The sequence below is a fragment of the Lithobates pipiens genome, unplaced genomic scaffold (genome assembly GCF_037356315.1).
Source record: "Lithobates pipiens isolate NorthernLeopardFrog02 unplaced genomic scaffold, aLitPip1_a1.2 Scaffold_16, whole genome shotgun sequence".
NCBI classification, from domain to species: domain Eukaryota; kingdom Metazoa; phylum Chordata; class Amphibia; order Anura; family Ranidae; genus Lithobates; species Lithobates pipiens.
The window spans coordinates 481,185,952-481,205,070 of NW_027507748.1; the positions used below are offsets into that span (position 1 = coordinate 481,185,952).

The 19,119-nt window shown below is 43.3% G+C and overlaps 1 protein-coding gene across 1 annotated transcript in view; it reads right to left on the reverse strand.

Moving 5' to 3' along the window:
* Nucleotides 1–19,119, reverse strand: part of CLDN10 (claudin 10) — a 71,046-nt gene that overhangs the window by 8,518 nt on the left and 43,409 nt on the right. The window contains exons 2-4 of the mRNA XM_077483036.1: nucleotides 12,744–12,905; nucleotides 6,326–6,407; nucleotides 5,455–5,562 (exon numbers count right to left, since the gene is read on the reverse strand). Coding sequence (XP_077339162.1) covers nucleotides 5,455–5,562; nucleotides 6,326–6,407; nucleotides 12,744–12,905 — 352 coding nt within the window. The remainder of the gene's footprint in view (nucleotides 1–5,454; nucleotides 5,563–6,325; nucleotides 6,408–12,743; nucleotides 12,906–19,119) is intronic.

Here is a 19,119-nt window from a genome sequence, read left to right on the forward strand (position 1 = left end):
ACACCTTCCAGTGAGCCTCCTACAACCCATACCCAATAGAGAGAGGCCCTGGACTCACCTGTCTATGGATTTCATTGTGGAGTTGCCCAACTTCCAAGGCAACACTGTTATCCTTATGGTAGTTGACCGGTTCTCAAAGATGTGTCATTGTATTCCACGTAAGAAGTTGCCCACCTCTAAGGAACTGGCTTCCATTTTTGCTCGGGAGATCTTTCGCTTACATGGTCTACCCAAGGTGATTGTCTCAGACAGGGGCAGTCAGTTTGTCTCCCGGTTCTGGTGAGCCTTTTGTGCACAGTTGGGAATCCAGCTTGTGTTCTCTTCTGCGTAACACCCGCAGTCTAATGGGGCCACAGAACGAGCCAATCAGTCCTTCGAGCAATTCCTACGTTGCTATATTTCTGACCATCATAATAACTGGTCTGACCTATTACCTTGGGCAGAGTTTGCTGTGTTACCTCACTGAAGTTTGCACCTCGGTTTATTGGGCCTTTCCGTATCCTTCACAGGATTAACCCAGTAGCTTATGCGTTGGACCTTCCTCCTAGTATGCACATCTCAAATGTGTTTCATGTCTCCTTTATGAAACCATTGGTCTGTAACCAATTTACCACCTCGGTTCCACGTCCTCACCCTATTCAGGTTGAGAACCATGAGGAGTATGAGGTACAATCCATTGTTGACTTCCGTAGGTTCCGTGGGCACATACAGTACCTGGTGCATTGGCAGGGGTACGGTCTGGAGGAACGCTCCTGGGTTTCATCCTCTGACATACATGCCCTTGTCCTCCTGCGTGAGTTCCATAGACGGTTTCCCCTCAAGCCCGGTGGCCCTTCGAGGGAGAGGTGTCATTGAGGAGGGGGTACTGTCAGGGCTGGCTTAGCCCTTCCTTCTCTGGGCTGGCCGCTCAGCTGTCGGCTAATTGCCAGCTCTCTTCTCTCTCCACAGTTACCAGCTGTTCCTGATGATGCTCATCTGACCTGCCTACTTAAAGCCTTCCAGCTCACTTCACCTCTGCCTTTGCCTTGATCACATCATTAGAAACCATCTCCTGCGGTTTATTTTAAGACTGGCTTGTTGACATCCCTTCTGGCTCCTTATCCTGCTTGCTGTGCTCTACTTGGATCCCTGACTTCTGGCCTGGCTGACTACCCGATTTGGTTACTGGACTCTGGCTATGCTTGACTACGCTTTTTCTATTTACCTTTTTATTTTTATTAATAAACAAGGGTGATTTAATTGTACTTCTGTCTCAGCCTGATTCATGGTTTCTGACAATATAGTAATAGCTTTCATTATGTCAACCAGTGTAGTTTCAGGCCTTGTGTTTGAAGTTTGGACTGGGACATGATGCAAATCATTCTCTGAAGCAGCATTACTCACTGTGTTGTCCAGTTGTTCCCATGAAGCTGCATCTTCCTCCTTAGCCAGAAATGTAGTAGGCCCAGTGGGTGCCTGCACTGAGCCCAAGGGTGTTGTCAGGTGGCCACCTATGTCCTTGATAGGAGTGTGAGCGATTTTTTCCAGCCGAGTAGCAGTGTCCCGGAGCTTAGCCTTCATGGTGCTCTGTGGCTGTGGGTCCGCATTATTTGGAGGGGAACGGTCGGCAGCTCCCGTGTCTTTTTTATTCCTCCTTGTCATCTCGCTGGTTCCCACTCTCTTTCCTGCCTACTCCCGTAGGCTGCTGGGGCAAGGTAGGGGTATTAAGAAAAGGAATATGGAAGTATGGGAATATGGGCGAGCTGGAACCAACATTTGTGCAGCTTAGGGCACCAACAACATCCCCTGGCTACAGGATAAAAAGGAGGATCAATAAAAGAGCTCTATCCTGCACATCCTCTCACATCGCATGTCCTCTCACGCTGCCATGCCCTACACTTGGTGTTCTCCACAAGCTGTGTTTATAATGAATAAGAGGTGAGATCAGGTCAAGAAGAATTAATATGTAAGAAGAAGGACTAAAGTGAGTTCCCAGCTATTATAGGGGAGTATGAAGATCTAGTGAATTTGAAAACTTATTTTTGAGTACTAGATAGTAGTATAAGATCCTAGCCCAACCTCTGGACTCCAAGCAAGCAGTAACTAAGGATAATAAAGATATAAGCAGACTTAAAAAACCTGCATTATGGTGATTAAACCAATACCAGTCCACACTAACAGAGGGCTAGCTTTCATTGTAGCTGCAATAAAAGTGGATGATTTGCTAGGCCCTGGTAAGCGAACAGTCAATAAATCCAGTAGAAAGGTAAAAAGAACTAGTAAACATTAAACAGATAATGGAGAAGATGAAAAGCCCATTCACAAATAAGGCGGTCAGGAGATAAAGTCACCTAGACTAACAGTCACACAGGAACAGAGTAACTTAGGAAAAATTGGCAGAATTGCTATTAGCAGGAGTGTTCACCTTAATTGCTTTTTCAAGCCTGCTGAGGCAGTTTTAACATTGGTATTTCAATAATTTCCCAAGCTAGTTATGGGTGAGTTATTATGTGACAGAAAGCAGTGTATTGGAGGGAGCAATATCATATAATTTGACAATTGTATTTCAAATATAGCTGGCCCTATTAAATCGTTGTAGGTAAGATTGCAGGTCTTGCAGTTAGACTAAAAAAAAAAACCCAGTGCTACATAAATACTGTATTACTGAGTTACGCAACTATTTGACAGCACCAACTTGTCTTGTTTCAGAATTTACTTAAAGTAGAACTAAACCCACAGATGAGGTACGAAGACCACGGAGATGCTCCTCTAATGCAGGAATACTCTGCGGAACAAACGAGTTGGGCAAGATGAAAGGTTGGAAACCATAATTTGCCATAAATGTAGACAATCGGGAGGCAGAATTCAAGGCACTGTTGTAGGCCGGCCTGTGCTATATCAGTACACTGGAGCTGACAGGACTACATACTGTATGATTACCTAATCACCAGTTGTTTATGATGATCTGCAACTTACCCCCTAAGAACAAGGAATACATATTTTTCAAAATGTAGAAAGATAATTTTATTAAAACAAGTCACATGATGATTAACATGCAAAGCTCCTCTGAATTCTGCTAGTCTCTGGGAGGTTCTTGCTTGCTATGCCTGTCACATACTAGTTAAATTGATGCCTCCCTGCACGCTACAGTTCCCATAATGCCTTAAGACCCCACCAAATCCTGGGCAGCTCCAGAGATCTGTTTGTGGGGGTTGTTTGAATTGGTCAAATAGCAGCGCGGGACATCACATGGTATTGGTGGGCAACTATCTCAGTAAAAGATCTTTATTTGTTCATCTAATTTGCCTCATCTGAAGTTTCTAAAGGGTGCAGGTAAAGCATGTCAAAAGAACAGGGCTTACAACCAGGGACTGAAGCGGTTAGAGAAGATACAGTACACGAGTCTAATGAGCAGAATTCTGTCCAGAAGGAGCCATATTTCCATTGCTAATAACTACCATATTTGTGTCACTTGCTAAAGAAGCCAGCCAGGAAATAAGTGACAATTGGAAAAGTGACGGATACTCTGATAGTGAAGGAGTGTTATGCTTAACCTCTACACACACCCATGACCAGTTGGTACTGGGACCAACCTCGCAGCACAGAGTACTTATGAACCTAGCTTGGGAGTCACAGAGAGAAAGAAGTAGGCCTCGGGAGGAGAACAAGCATGAAGCTATGGACTGCAGGTGTGGGTATCCAATAGTAACATACTGTACATACTGTACATTGTTACTGGGAGTGAGGTGATGGGACTGATGGGTTGGTGGAGACCGGTACAAGCCTTGCTGTACTGGCTCAGAAATGCAGCACACCTAGGAAAAGGTGATGTCTAACAGAAGTTGTGTTTGAAGTGCTTGTGTTTGAAGTGTCAACAGTGTTAAAGGGTGACTCAAACAATAAAAATCAGTCAACAAACCATGAATTAAAATATAAAATAGAAGAATGGGTAGTCCATTTGCTAAACTTTGAAACTAGCACTGACTGGACCCACGCGCTAACGTTACTATAGGACAGTGTGCACAGGACTTCCTCTTCAGCTATGAGTGGAGGATTCCGGAGGCTGTTTCATCTTCCGCCCAACTGAGTGTATGATAGCAGTCCGAAAGCTGTCCACCAATCCTCTCCCCTTCCTGGAGTCTGAGTTTGGCAGCCCCAGCACTAACTCATCTGTCTCGTTGCAGTGCTCTGCTTATGCTCTTGTACGTAAGTAGAACTATTGGTGTTTGACTAAAGCTATTTAACCTTTTAACCTTTTATACAGCACTACAGGCTTGTGTGGTCCCCTTGTGTCATGTTCACTGCGGGGGGCCCCTTTTGGGGACCCATGCACACAGGGGGGCCTGGACAGCAGGGGGAATTAGATGCGGGCAGGACAGGGAAGATGATCGGTGCGGAGGAGGGGGTACAGGAGCGATGGCCTGTATGTCTCTACTTTCTGCAGCTGAAAGCTGGCAGGAGGGAGAAGGGGATAACTGGCTTTTATCTGCCACATGGAGAGACACACAGGGCAACATTCCTCTATCCCTCCCCCCTCTGACACACTGATTATCCTCCCTGTGCTGTTTCCCGCATCTTATCCCCCCTGTTGTCCAGGCCCCCTGTGTGCCAGGGCCCCCTCACGACAGGAAGAGAGGTGGTACCCCTCTATCGGCAGACCTGGATGCAGCTGGGAACAGTACTCAATTGATACAGGAGTCAGGTAAGTGTTAGAGAGGGGGAGGGAGGGGACAGACAGTGGAAGTTTGACCGGAATGCATAAAATGCATTATGGTAAGAAAAAACTTTAGCCTTTAGAACCACAAAGGTTCTAAAGACTGAATATTTTTCTTTACTTTTATGCATCAAGGTACAAACACTTTCAGTGTGCAGCTCCCCCCTCCCTATATTCACCTGAGACTGATCCGGATCCAGTGATGTGCACGAGAGTAGAAGCTCTCCTGGGTCTCTTCCTCCTCATTGGCTGAGATACTGCTGTTAATCAAGGCCAGCGAGGAGGGAGCGGGGCTGAGCCATGCTCTGTGTGTCTCATACACACAAAGGTGGTTTAAGAGCAAGCATGCACGAGTCCCTCAAGAGCAAGCAGCTTGCTATGGGGGCACTCAGCAGCAGAGAAGCACTGGTAGGGGACCCAAAAAGAGGAGGATCGGGGCTGCTCTGTGCAAAACCAATGCACAGAGCAAGTAAATATAACATGTTTCTTTCTTCTTTTGTTTGTATTTTTATAAATCTATGCCTTTATGGATCATATTCTAGTTCATGGAAAAGGACACGTTATTTAAAAGTTCATATACATTTAAAGCCCATTTATTAACTAGTACAAGCAACAAAGCTCAAAGTAGAGAGTGCAGTGACCCATAGAAACTAGTCAGATGTACTTTTACTGAAGCCAGATTAATATACAATGCATTTAGGGGAATTTCTGCCGGTGCTACACTGTGTATTATATTATTGAATAAACTTTTTAGATAATACCTTTGGATAACATTGTCAAATGGAAAAGTACAGCAAAAAATTAATCCTCCAACTAAGCAAAGGACAGATCCAGCCCAACCAATAAACAGAGCGGTCCCCAGCTCATACCTGCAAGAAGAAGCAAAAAGGACATGTCATTAAAGCATAACTTCATGTTTCTTATGACTTTAAACAGTTTGTTTGGACCAAGCTGGTTCAAACAAATATTTGCTTCACATATACACCCATTGGGAGCATTGTATAAACTGTATGTAGCATCAGTTACAGGGCTCCGTCTGACTTGTGGTATAGGTTAACAAGGGAAATCTGTACGCTCAGAAATAAGTGGGCTGCCATTTATGATCTCGTTCTAAGAGGCTTGTTGCCTGGCTTCAATACTTATCTAGTGAGGGTGAGTTATTACAGGAGTAGATTTTTACATGTGTTTACTTTGAACACTCGATTATCTGCAGAGGAATTTTAAAATAAAAGCAATTTGTAGATGACTGAATGATTGAAGGTAATGCAGCTGAGTTTCTTGAGAAAGGTAATATTAATAAAATGTCAGTGGCTTCAATACATCCTAAGTCACTAACCCAGAACAAGCATGCAGGTTAGGAATTCTGGAATAATTGTAACTTCACTTGCTACATGCTTGCTTTGGATCAGGGACCTTCGCTTTTTACATGTTAGTTTCTGGTCTGAAATTATTAGCCAGGCAACTAGCATTTTCAGAAGGATGTCAATGATAGTAGCTTTCATCCTCTTTTCTCAGTACAGGATTCCTTTAATACATATAAATACAGAATATACTGTATAATTACAAGTATCAGCACTGGTCACTTATTGTTGTTTTATCTATTTCTATTTTATGCCAGAAAAAAGAACTTACTTTGCGGTTACAATGGTAGGGTCAAAGTATTCCGAAGTGGTCTTATGTGCATACAGAGAGCAACCAGCCAAGGAGCAAGTACCTGAAACACATGAAAATAGTGACACTAGAGCCTGGAAGGGAGTGTTTAGAGCAGAGGTCTCAAACTGGTAGCCCTCCAGCTGTTGTAAAAATTCCAAGTCCCATCATTCCTCTGCCTGTGGGAGTCATGCTTGTAACTGTCAGCCTTGGAATCCCTCATGAGACTTGCAGTTTGGCAACAGCTGGGGGGCCACCAGTTTTCGACCTCTGGTTTAGAGAGTTATCAGCCCATAACAAGCATGCAACCAGTGTCAGGACTTTTAGCCTACATACTGGGGGTTATTTACGAAAGGCAAATCCACTTTGCACTGCAAGTGCACTTGGAAGTGCAGTCGCTCTAAATCTAAGGGGTAGATCTCAAATGAGTGTAAGCTCTGCTGATTTTATTATCCAATCATGCGCAAGGTAAAATGTTGTTTCCCTTGCATGTCACCCTGGATCTACTTCCAAATGCACTTTCAATGCAATTTCAAGTGCACGTGCAGTGCAAAGTGTATTTTCCTTTAGTAAATAACCCCTACTGTGTCAGACCTGTGATACGCTGGAATTGATTGACTAAAAGAGTAGAGGCTAATCGTGTTCATGCTAGAATAAAAAACTTTTTTTTTATTCCCTGGACCATAATTCAGATTCACAATACAGATTCACCTTGTTGAATAAAATTCACCTTTTAAAGTGATTTATTAAAGGAGTAGAATGTTCACTTAAGCCACTGAAGTTGTTGTTTACTTGAGTTAGCCAGACAGATGCATGGCAAAATCCAGCTTAAAGTGGCAGTAAACTCTTCCATATACCCAGTGAAGTGTTTGACCTCAGGTGATACACAGAGATTAAATAAATCCTCCTACACAAGTTGTACATATCTATCTGTGGCCATTTCTTTTCTACATCTGTTCAAAGTCCAGAATTTTAAAGTGTGTCTGAGAGTTCAGAAAAAGGGGGTGGAGAGCTGAAGTTACAATCTGCAGAGCTAAGCGAGGAGAGCTCTGAGAGCTAATTGGAGGGGAGGGACACATCCCCTCCACACAGCACACAGGAACAGAGCTAAGGCTAATCAGCTGAAAATCCCTCCCCTGTTGTCACCATTTTTCTTTTGGTGTCAGGAAATCCTGTCAGAAGTGATTCATGCTGATAGCAGAGGCACAAAGCAGCAGACTAAAGTGACACTTAGTGCTCTCAACTACTTGTCACCTGTACTATAGCTGAGAGATGGCTACAGCACGGGCCATAATTGCTGGGAGGGCATTGATAGACATCCTCCTGAGCATGCGCTTTCTGCGAGTTCCTGCGGGCCGCACGCGGCATGTTCTTGATATCACGAGTCTAAAAAACTTGGCTGTTCAGGGTAAGGGCCCGATCCAGGCCCCTTACCACATGATCAGCTGTCAGCCAATGAGAGCTGATCATGTAAACAGAAGATTGGTAATCAGTATTTTTTTCCCCTCACGCTGTCAACGTGAGGGAAAAAAAAGCCGATCACCAGCTTCTGTCAGAGGGACATCAGTCCCTTACACAGAGATCCACGGCTGCTCATCTGTGCCCACCAGTGCCACCTATCAATACCCACCAGTGCCACCTACCAGTGCTCACGGTGCCACATACCAGTGCTCCCAGTGCCACCTACCTTGCCTACCAGTGCTGCCAAACAATGCCCATCAGTGCCTCATGATCAGTGTCACTTATCAGTGCTCCCTATCAGTACCACCTACCAGTGCCCATCAGTGCCAACCATCAGTGCCACTCATCAGTGCTATCTCTCAGTGCCCATCAGTGCCTCCTCATCAGTGCCCATTAGTGCTACCTTATCAGTGCCCATCAATGCAGCCTATCAGTGCCCATCAGTGAAGCTTCATCAGCACACATCAATGAAGGAGAAAAATTACCTGTTTTTAAAATGTTATAACAAACTATGAAACAGTTTTTTTTTTTTTTTCAAAATGTTAATTTTTTTTATTTTTTTTAGTTTTTTTTTTAGCAAAAAAACAAAAAACCCAGCTGTGATTAAATACCACCAAAATAAAGTTCTAGTTTTGTGTGAAAAAAATGATAAAAATTTAATATGAGCACAGTGTTGCATGACTGCACAATTATCATTCAAAGAGTGACAGCGCTGAAAGCTGAAAATTGGTCTGGGCAGGAAGGCGGTTTAAGTGCCCAGTAGGCAAGTGGTTAATTGAGACAAGAACACACTATAGAGGGATATGCTATATACTTTGTTCATATTTCTTGTCTGAGGTTTACACCCACTTTAACATTTTTTCTGCACATAATTGGGCGCTCAAAGTAAACACAACAGAAACTTAAAGTGATTGTAAACAATCACCTTGTAAAACAACCCATTCCGTTTAAAATAAACGAAAGGCAAAACATATGTGTATAGATATTTAAAAAAAAAATCAAAAAAAAAAAAAAACATTAAAAATACTCTTTTCCCTTTTTTTATAAGTGATCACGTACCCTCTGTTCTCAGTTATAAAATAGCTGGGGGAAGAGAAGCAGCAGTCCACTGATCTGCCCAGTGAAAGGCTGTGCGGGGGGGGGGTCAGGACAAGTCTGATGGAGGTGAGCACACTGAATTCCCAGCAGAACTGACCAGAATGTGTTCTTGTGTTTAGTAGTCAGTTTTTATAGGAACGAGGACTGTCAGTAACACCAGGGATTTCACACAAAGGAAGCAATGCAAAGAGATCAGGATACTTTTTCACACAAGTACATGGTACAGCAGGCACATATCAGGAATAAGAAATGGTGGGTTTACATAAGTTTTATTTCTCTTAAAAAAAAAGTATTAAGGTACAAGGTAGATAGAAACATACATAGCAGTGTAAGACAAGAAGACATTGGTATATCGTATATGCAACAGGAAGTAAAAAAACACGTCAGCCATGAGTAATGCAAAATAAAGGTCCCATAGCTGGCTTTCAGATCATGAATCTAGAAAATGGGGGAGGGAGGGAACCCCCATGGTACAGAAGAAAAGCATGGGATGGGAAATAGAGGGGAGGAGAGGTTTACATACTCTTTAGGCTGGCCATGGCCATGGCCAGAGGACTGAATGGGAAAGAAAAAAGGAACCGTTTCTTCCATCTACACATTCAAGGTGGATGGGAGAATCTTTTCCACTGTGCTGCAGTGATTATCTGTGCATTCTGAAAGCGGCTGAGTCTCCCCTCTGTCAGAATATACTAATCAGTGCTGCAGCCTTTTATCCAGCAGGGCAGTTGAGCAGAATTCAATTAGTAGATCAACATGGATTTAAATTCAACTGGTCCCTGCTGAACCAGCCAAAATTTTGATTTTGGGAATGTGATAAAATTCAGGTTCAGGTCTAGATCAGTTCCCTCTGTGTGACCTGGACTCAAGAGTTTCCCGGGCAGGCAGGGCAGAATATAATATATATTAATATGTGACCATTGGCCCTGTCGTAAAGGTATAGGCCGAGTTTCAGGCAACAAGATCGCTTTTGTGGTGTGAGTCATGTTTGCCCTAACTGCATGGATTCTTCTGATGCTGGAATAGTAACTGAAGTGGGTTGCTCAAGAGTTTTCTGAAACACGTGCTAAATAACCTACTAGAGGATGATGTGGGGAAGCCCTCTCCAAGTCTAATTTATGGAAGGGGACATTGATTTGGATGCTAAGGGCAATCAAGTAATCTAGGGTGGTGGATGGTATGGTCCTGACAGCCAATTCATCCCAAATATGATCTGCTAAGCCCTGCCAAAACACTACAATAAGGGCCTCATTATTGCACACCAATTCAGAGGCCAAGGTGCAAAACGGAACCATATATTGCCCAACAGTCATGCTTCCTTGACAACGCCGAAGAAGTGCTCCAGCAGCAGATGGAGCTCTGCCTGGCACACAAAGGTCTTATAGAAAGCTTCCAAGAAGTTGGTAAGATTGGAAATTGTAGGATCTTGGTATTCCCACAGAGGAGAGGCCCAGGCCAGGGCATCACTGGCAAGAATTGATATCAGATATGCCACTTTGAAGCGGTCAGTAGGGAAATGGTGGACAGCTAGTTCAAAATGGATTGAACACTGGTTGATGAAGCCTCAACATGCTTTTGGACCAGAAAAGTGAAGGGTCAAGGGCAGTTGGAGTTTTGAGGGACTATCCGATATAGGAGGAACAGTGGGGGCTGGAGCAGCAGGAAACCGAGCAGAAGTAGGAACAGTAGGAGAAGATGTGGTGGCCACTTGCAGCTGGTCTAAATGGGAGGAAAGTTCCTGTAAACATTGCATGATCCACTCTTGATAGGCGTGCTGTACAACTCTCTGCACCAAACACTGAAGTTTTTCATGTGGAGACTGTGGTGCCTCCGAGGAGCTCATGGCCTGAGCAAACTGCCAGATTCCTATGGTAGTGAGCCTTAGTAGAAGGCCAACTCAGGGTTGTCTGGGGGATGAAGAGGCTAAGCCCCAGCCTGCTTCTTCACTAGGACCCCTGATGATGGAATGGACTTGCAGCAGACTGGAACCAGGTCATGGCCCCCATGTGCGCCCACTTGAAGATATGGAGAGAACTCGAGTAAGCAAAGTACAGATGGCAGGAGACAGAAGAGGATCCAGGAAACAAGCTGAGATTAGGGCGCGCAGTAGGCAGGCAAAAATGGTAGATGAAGCCGGGGTTGGTACGTGGAAAGTGAGAGACAGAATACAAGTAATACGCAGGAAAGCAGGAAAGCAGGAGCACAGAGAAACTAGGAAGTTGCTCAGGCAACACAAGCTTAACTGAGCATGTCTATATATAGAGAAGCAGGCAAGGAAGTGGACCAGTGAGTGAAGTGATAGAATGCAAAGGGATATAAATTCACAGTAGAGCAGGTTATGCCCATAGGTGAACACAGAAGGCAGCAGCACATGTGAGCAGAACATCTGCAGCAGAGAGGTAAGAATTTCACAAGCAGCAAACTGCAGGTTAAAAAGGTCTCACTGCAAAGGTAAAGCATAATGGGCTACTATGCATCGCATAGTAGCCCATTATGTGTCACTTATCTGACACAGGAACTAGCGATGTCACCGCTGTCCTCTGTAGTACGGACCGTCCATCTTCTTCCGCCACTCACAGCACCGAAGCAGGGATGACGTCACTACCGCGCATGCGCATGGGAGCCGCCACTAGTGCGCCTGTGTGGCGATGTCTATGGCGCATGTGCCGTAGACATCGGTAACTGTCTTTTAGTAAATATCTCCTAAACCGTGTAGGCTTAGGAGATATTTATTGGACCTACAGAGTGGTTTGTAAGGGTTTACAACCACTTTAAACTGTGGCACCGATTGAGACTTTTTCACTAAAAGAATAGAATTCTGTCCTGTTAACCATTGGTAAATGTGGTCTTCGGTTGCTTTCCCCTTTGGCTAGATATGTGAGATCTTTGAGGAACTGCAGTCTGCTCACATAATTTGTAATAAAAACATCTTTGCCATTCTGAAGATTTCTTCCAACCACTTTGCATATTATTTTATATATACTTTGATTCTGTACTTGCCTAATATGCTGCATAAATTTCTCTCCACTGACACTGGCTGCATCCATTTTAACTGTGGGCAGCTGAAGCTGCTGCCTGTTCACTTCCTGGATTTACACAGACACACAGAAGCACACCTCCAGCTCTGCAGCTCTCATTGACCTTCTTATGACTCACCCCCCCTCCCTTTCTGGCAAACTCTCATGAGAGTGAGAGAGAGAGCTGTGCATAATGTCATAAGCCCGGGCTTTGTACCAGACAAGACACAGGAAGTGGGCTGTATAAGGTATTTAATTGCAGAAAAAAATTGTTTAATGTCCAACATTAAAACAAGGGCAGAGGATTTTATAGATGGAAAGATGAAAAAATTACTGAAGTTCAGCTTTAAGCTTATGCTTCTGTCAGTATTTGATAAGATATGCAGAGTATCCTTCTCGGGGCACCTATACATTAGCAGAGCTCCTGAAATGGAGTAAGCTGTCTTTGAAAAACAGACGGTATGGGCAGTGATCAGAGAAAACGAGTTACTTGCTGGGTTCGCCAGATTGCCAAATTCCCAGAGTCATGAAAAATGAGTGTACATCTTTAATGTTCTTCCACTTGTAAGAGCTCAGAAGTTTGGAGGCTCAAATGAGCCCAAAAGCAGCCCAGGACCTGAACATTGTATCTGTGAGTCTCCTGGTAAAATCTGAGTGGCCTATGATGGGTATCAGAGGAGAGGGGGAACTGTGTGATTCTGTTAGTTTGTAATAACTGCCTATTTCAAATAAAATGTAGTGCAGTTTAATAGGTGGGAACACCAATTTTGGGTTGACATCTTATTTTTCCCTCTCGTTGTAGAATTACACACTAGAATGGATCTTACCTGAAAGTATCAAAAGGATTCCTGCTAAGCAGACAATTTTAGCTTTCATGTGGTTATCCCCACCAATTCTTGTACATTTCATGCCAGCAAATGCACATATGGTCCCAAAGAATCCCAAACAAATGGATGTGATCATAAGTGCTCTACATGCTTGCAAAAATCCTATAAGGCAAAAAAAAAAACATCTATTAAAGCATATTTGCTATTCTTTTAAATGTATTACAGAAAAAAATATTTGAGCTTTCTCAGTATGGCAAAATGTATTAAAAAAAATTAATGTCTTTCTAGTAATTAGTGGTCAGCTGGAACTGATGCTTTCAAAGGTCTAGAAAATGATCCTCCTTCTGGCACTGTTGGCTGTTTTGGCTGCCATAGTTCCCCTCCTCATTCCTTTCACATTTATTAGAACATTGCATGACAGTAATTTTAATAGCCTGCACGACCTTCCAGTGCCATTGAGTTTGTTGCTATCACAGTATCAATATCAGGATATGAAAATATATTATATAGCACTATTTAATTGTTTATTTAGTAGTGATCAGTTTGTTTCAGTAACAGGTATCCAAGTGAATTTGTCTTTGGATATTTATCATTTAAACTTCTTTGCCATTTAGTGCAAGAAATTCTGATGTTACTGGTACCGCAGTTTTGGTTTAGTATTTAAACTCCCCTCTGCACTGCTATTTCAATAATCAATGTGAATCCAAACATCCACTCAATCAATTATATCTGCCAACACCTATACCATATCTCATATGTGTATAAATCTTTCAAGCCAAATAGAAGATGTTGCACTGTAATCACACAATTTATCCCAAAATTATAACCTAAAACTAAAACAAAGTGTCCATGTACATTACAATACTCTCACATACAGTATATCTATAGTGCTTCTTATAGTGCACACTAATTACACTGGTACACCTCCAGTGCCAAAAACCCTCTATCAGTTGTGCTTTCACCTTAATTTTTTGGCCCACGCTTATAATGTAAGGTCGTAATGGCCTTTGTCCCTTTTAAATGGGATCCTTTATAATCCAACTTATTTTCTCCTTTCTCACTGCAAGAGGTATCTGCTCCCTTTAAATGAAAGCCTCTTTCCTCCAGCAGGCGTTCTTACTTCTCTGTTCCTCCAGGATATTAAGGGATCACCGCAAGAAAGAAAACAAAATAGTGCTTTTACTTTCTAACTACAATTTATTCAAGCCCACTTCACATACAGTACACTCAAATTTCAATGTGCATAAGCATACTTATTACAGCCTCACAAAGTTATTGCCGGTACTTGACTGATAATAGATGCTGGACTTCCAGGTAAAATGTGCTGCCCGTCATCCAAAAACTCCAGCCCGACATGTTTCGTCACCAACACACACAACTTCCTCAGGGGAAAACTATTGGATGACAATTATTTCTTTCTTATAGCCCTGACTACTACTGCCATTTTGTTGAAGACTGCTTGTTCCTCTATCTACCTGCACCATTTCATACACACTTCCAATTTATCTGTATTCACAACCCTTGGCAGTGTTTACTAATAGATATTTATCATTATTCCCTCTAACCTCCTACATCATTCTATTGGGGGTTATTATATTGTGCCATGTTTTCAGGAAACTCTCAGCCCTACACCATTTTTCAAAGACTAAGACTACCTAATGGGTCCAGTTCCCTGTACATTATCAATGTTTATATATCTTTTTAATCCCCAAATTATTATTCTCGTTCACCTCACAAATTTATAATAAGTATATATAAAATATTAATCTAAACAGTATTATCCACAATCTATCAATATATGCATGAATTATTATTTTAGTAAATTGTTAAAACATACAAATTGCGTTAAAACTTATTCAAACTGATAACCCTAATAATTATAAACAAAACGACTAAACATTAAATAAGTATTTCTTGTATTCTGCCCCTAGAGTCTTTATTGCATACAACCTGTCAAAAATCATTGATAAAACAAATTAAATCAAATTCTATATTAAGAACGTGAGGGGTGAGGGTTTTTAGCTGATATATCAATTTGAATTCTTATCTACTGAGCTCTTTATTTTCTCCAGGATCTTTGAAATTGTGAAAATTGCTTAGATATACAGTATGATGTATTTTAACACCTATACTAATGTTATATATGTGTTCTTTTATGTCCTTGTCAGAACTAGAATCCCTTTAGGACCCAGCACAACTCACCTGACACAGCCTGTGTCTGGGAAACAACAGTGATTGGTCAGCTCACCTTTAAATCACCTGTATCAGCATTCAGTCAGTGCTCGTGTTAGAGTTCACTTGTGTTTGATCCAGCTGATATTTGCTTTGTGTCTTTCGTGTATGACCCGGCTTGTTTGACCCTCCTTGCTTGCTTCTGATTCGGTACCGTTTGGACTCTGATCTACCTGTGTATGACCCAGCTTGCCTAGACTACGCTTTGCCTGATTCTACTATAGAACCCTCATCTGCAGCAGTGAACCACAAGGTCCAGCAATCATCTATCCTCATCTACAGCAGTGAACTACAAGGTCTAGCAATCATCTATCCTCATCTACAGCAGTGAACTACAAAGTCCAGCAACCATCTACCTTTGTCTGCAGCGGTGAACTACAAGTCCCAGCTGACCTGCTCTGCTTAGACCTGCTCATGGTATGTGCTTTTAAATCTTTGTATGATCAGCACACCTGAACTGTTACTTGTTATCTGCTCCTAGCCTGACATTAACACGAGCCATACATAAAGGGAAACCTATCATGAATCCTGAACAGGCTCAGTTGTTTACACAAGAACTTTGCCGTTTATCACATCAAGTTCAGGAAATGGCTACAGAGCTCACCAAGGTGCAATCTCCTTCTACTACCACCACTACAAAAACTCCATCAGAACCAACAATTCCTTTGTCCGACTGGTTTTCTGGTGACCGTAAAGGGTTTTGCAACTTTAAAAACAGCTGCAAATTATATTTCAAGTTGATGCCATCCTCGTCTGGCCCTGAAACGCAGAGGGTTCAAATCATTATCTCTCTACTACAGGGTGACCCCCAGGCTTGGGCCTTTAACCTGGAACCAAACCATCCAGCCCTGCTAACAGTAGATGCCTTCTATGAAGCCCTTGGGTTGCTATATGATGATCCAGATCGTGCTGCTACTGCAGAATCGACCCTGCGTAACTTAAAACAAGGAACTACCACAGCTGAAATGTTTCGCAGGTGGGCCCCGGAATCTGGCTGGAATGATGCAGCTCTCCGCAGCCAGTTTAGAATTGGCCTTTTAGATGCTATTAAAGACGCTCTGGTCAACTTCTCATACCCAGCCTCACTGGAGGAGGCTATGTGTCTAGCCATTAGAATTGACCGCCGCCAGCGAGAGAGAAGGCGAGAACAAACAATGGCTGTGGCAAACTATATACCTTCCTTACCACCTGACTATTCCATCTCCAGTGCTAAATCTGAGGAAGAACCTATGCAGTTAGGCTCCACCCGGTTATCTGCCCAGGAACACAAACGCCGGCATAATATGGGACTCTGCTTATACTGTGGCCTCAAGGGTCATATGCTCCGTTCGTGCCCTACATGTCTGGGAAATGCAAGGACCTAGGTGATTGCGGGGAGGTCACCTTAGGTCTGCTCTCATCTCCCCAGGGGGACAATCGTATACTTTTACCTGCTGTCATTCATTTTGGGACAGGGGCTCATGAACTGCTGGCCTTGGTGGATTCTGGAGCAGCTGAGAATTTTATTGATAAAACTCTGATCACCTCTTTGTCCCTGGAAACTCATGCTCTAGATTGTCCAGTCTGCCTGATCTCCGTGGATAATCGGCCTCTCTCACAAGACCTAGTGCTCCAATCCACCAACCCTTTCCAGTTACAATTAGGGGCTTTGCATTGGGAGAAGATTTCATGTCTTGTCATTGACTCTCCATCCACTCCTTTGATCCTAGGCCTTCCTTGGCTTCAGAAGCACAATCCTGTAATTGACTGGCCAACAGGAGATATTCTGGCTTGGTCCAATCATTTGTAAAAAGAGCTGCATCCAGCACCTTGTTCGACTTGATACCTGTCAAGTGGGAATGGAACAGATTCCGCTTTGTTATAAGGACTTTTGGGATGTGTTTTCTAAAGGAATTGCTGACACTTTACCTCCTCATCGCAGTTATGATTGTCCCATTGACCTCTTGCCTGACACTACCACTCCTCGAGGGAGAGTCTTTCCACTGTCTGAACCAGAGAATCTTGCTTTGCAAGAATACATCCAGGAAAATCTAGCTAAGGGTTTCATCCGTCCCTCCACTTCTCCCGCAGGAGCAGGATGCTTCTTTGTCCAGAAGAAGGATGGAGGACTGAGACTTTGTGTTGATTACAGAGGTCTAAATAAAATAACTGTTCCCAATCGGTATCCTCTCCCTCTCATTACAGAGTTGTTCTCTCAAATCCAGGGAGCCAAAATCTTCTCCAAACTGGATTTAAGGGGAGCCTATAATCTGGTGCGAATCCGTGCAGGCGATGAATGGAAGACGGCCTTTAATACCAAGGATGGTCATTACGAATGTCTTGTCATGCCTTTCGCCCTTCAGGAATGCACCAGCCGTCTTTCAGAACTTTATGAATGACATTTTCCGTGACATGTTGGGTCGCTTCATGCTTGTATATTTAGACAATATTTTGATATACTCTCCCAATCTTGAAACACATCAGTAGCATGTCTGCTCGGTATTAGCCCGACTAAAGACTCATTCCCTTTTTGTAAAGCCTGAAAATTTTCTTTTCCATGTTAAACAAGTACCTTTCCTGGGTTACCTAATTTCTGACACAGGCCTCACCATGGACCCAGCCAAGGTTCAAGCCATTTTAGACTTGGCACCACCTTCAGACCTGAAGACAGTTCAACGCTTCCTGGGCTTTGCAAATTTCTATCGAAAATTCATTAAGAACTTTTCCACCATTGCATATCCCATCACCTCTCTCACAAGGAAGACTCCTACTACATTTAAATGGACTACTGAAGCCCAGGCAGCCTTCACTCAGTTAAAGAAAGCCTTTACCTCTGCACCAATTCTACGCCATTCTGTTCCTGAGCTACCTTTTATTGTAGAGGTAGATGTATCTGAAGTAGGGGTGGGGGCGCTTTTGTCACAAAAAGATCCTGTAAATGCTGCCATCCACCCCTGTGCCTTCTTGTCCCATAAATATTCCCCAGCAGAGCGCAATTATGATATAGGCAACAGAGAACTTTTAGCCATAAAGCTAGCTTTGGAGGAGTGGAGACATTGGCTAGAGGGAGCTCGCTATCCATTCATAGTTCTGACTGACCACAAAAACCTTGAATATATCCGTTCTGCTAAAAGACTGAACTCGCGTCAAGCCAGGTGGTCATTGTTCTTCTCCAGATTTGACTTCACAATTTCTTATTTACCAGGTCCAAAAAACATTAAGGCTGATGCCTTGTCTCGCAGCTTTTTATCAGAGTCTCCTCCTCCGCTTCCTCCACAACCCATTATCTCTGAGGATAGGATTTTGGCTTTTACCCAGACTGACATCTCTGAGGCCTTGTTACCAGCACGGGCTGAAGCCCCTCCCTCCACTCCCTCTGGTATGCTCTTTGTGCCCCTGGCTCTTCATTTGCAGGTGTTGCAACAAGTACATGCATCAAAACCTGCAGCACATCCGGGGTTTAGACAAACTTTTGAGATTGTCTCTCGCAACCTCTGGTGGCCATCACTTATGCAGGATGTGTTAGCCTTCGTCCAGGCCTGTGAAGTTTGTGCCAGAAGCAAGAGCAGTACCTCTAAGCCCCCCGGTCTCCTACATCCTCTAGCAATACCTACCTGCCCCTGGACCCATTTATCGATGGACTTTATCACAGACTTGCCTCTGTCCCAGGGATGTTCCACGATCTGGGTGGTGGTAGACAGGTTCAGTAAGATGGCCCACTTTGTTCCGCTTCCGAAGCTTCCATCTGCTAAAGAACTGGCATGTTTATTCATTAAGCATATTTTCAGGCTCCATGATGCACCAGTTAACATTGTCTCTGACCGCGGCTCTCAGTTTATAGCCCAGTTTTGGAAGGCCCTTTGTTCTCAGCTGGGGATTAAATTATCATATTCTTCAGCATATCATCCTGAGACAAATGGCCAAACAGAAAGGACTAATCAGACTCTAGAGAAGATGGTACGTTGTCTGATGGCCAAAGATGAGGTGGAGTGGGTCAACATCCTTCCATGGGCAGAGTTTGCCTTTAATAATTGTGCCAGCACATCTACAGGGACCGCTCCTTTCTTTTTTGTTTACGGGTTGCATCCTCGTGTGTGCTCCTTTGATCTTCCGCCCTCTGATGTTCCAGATGCCAACACCACGATTGAACATTTCTCCAAAATCT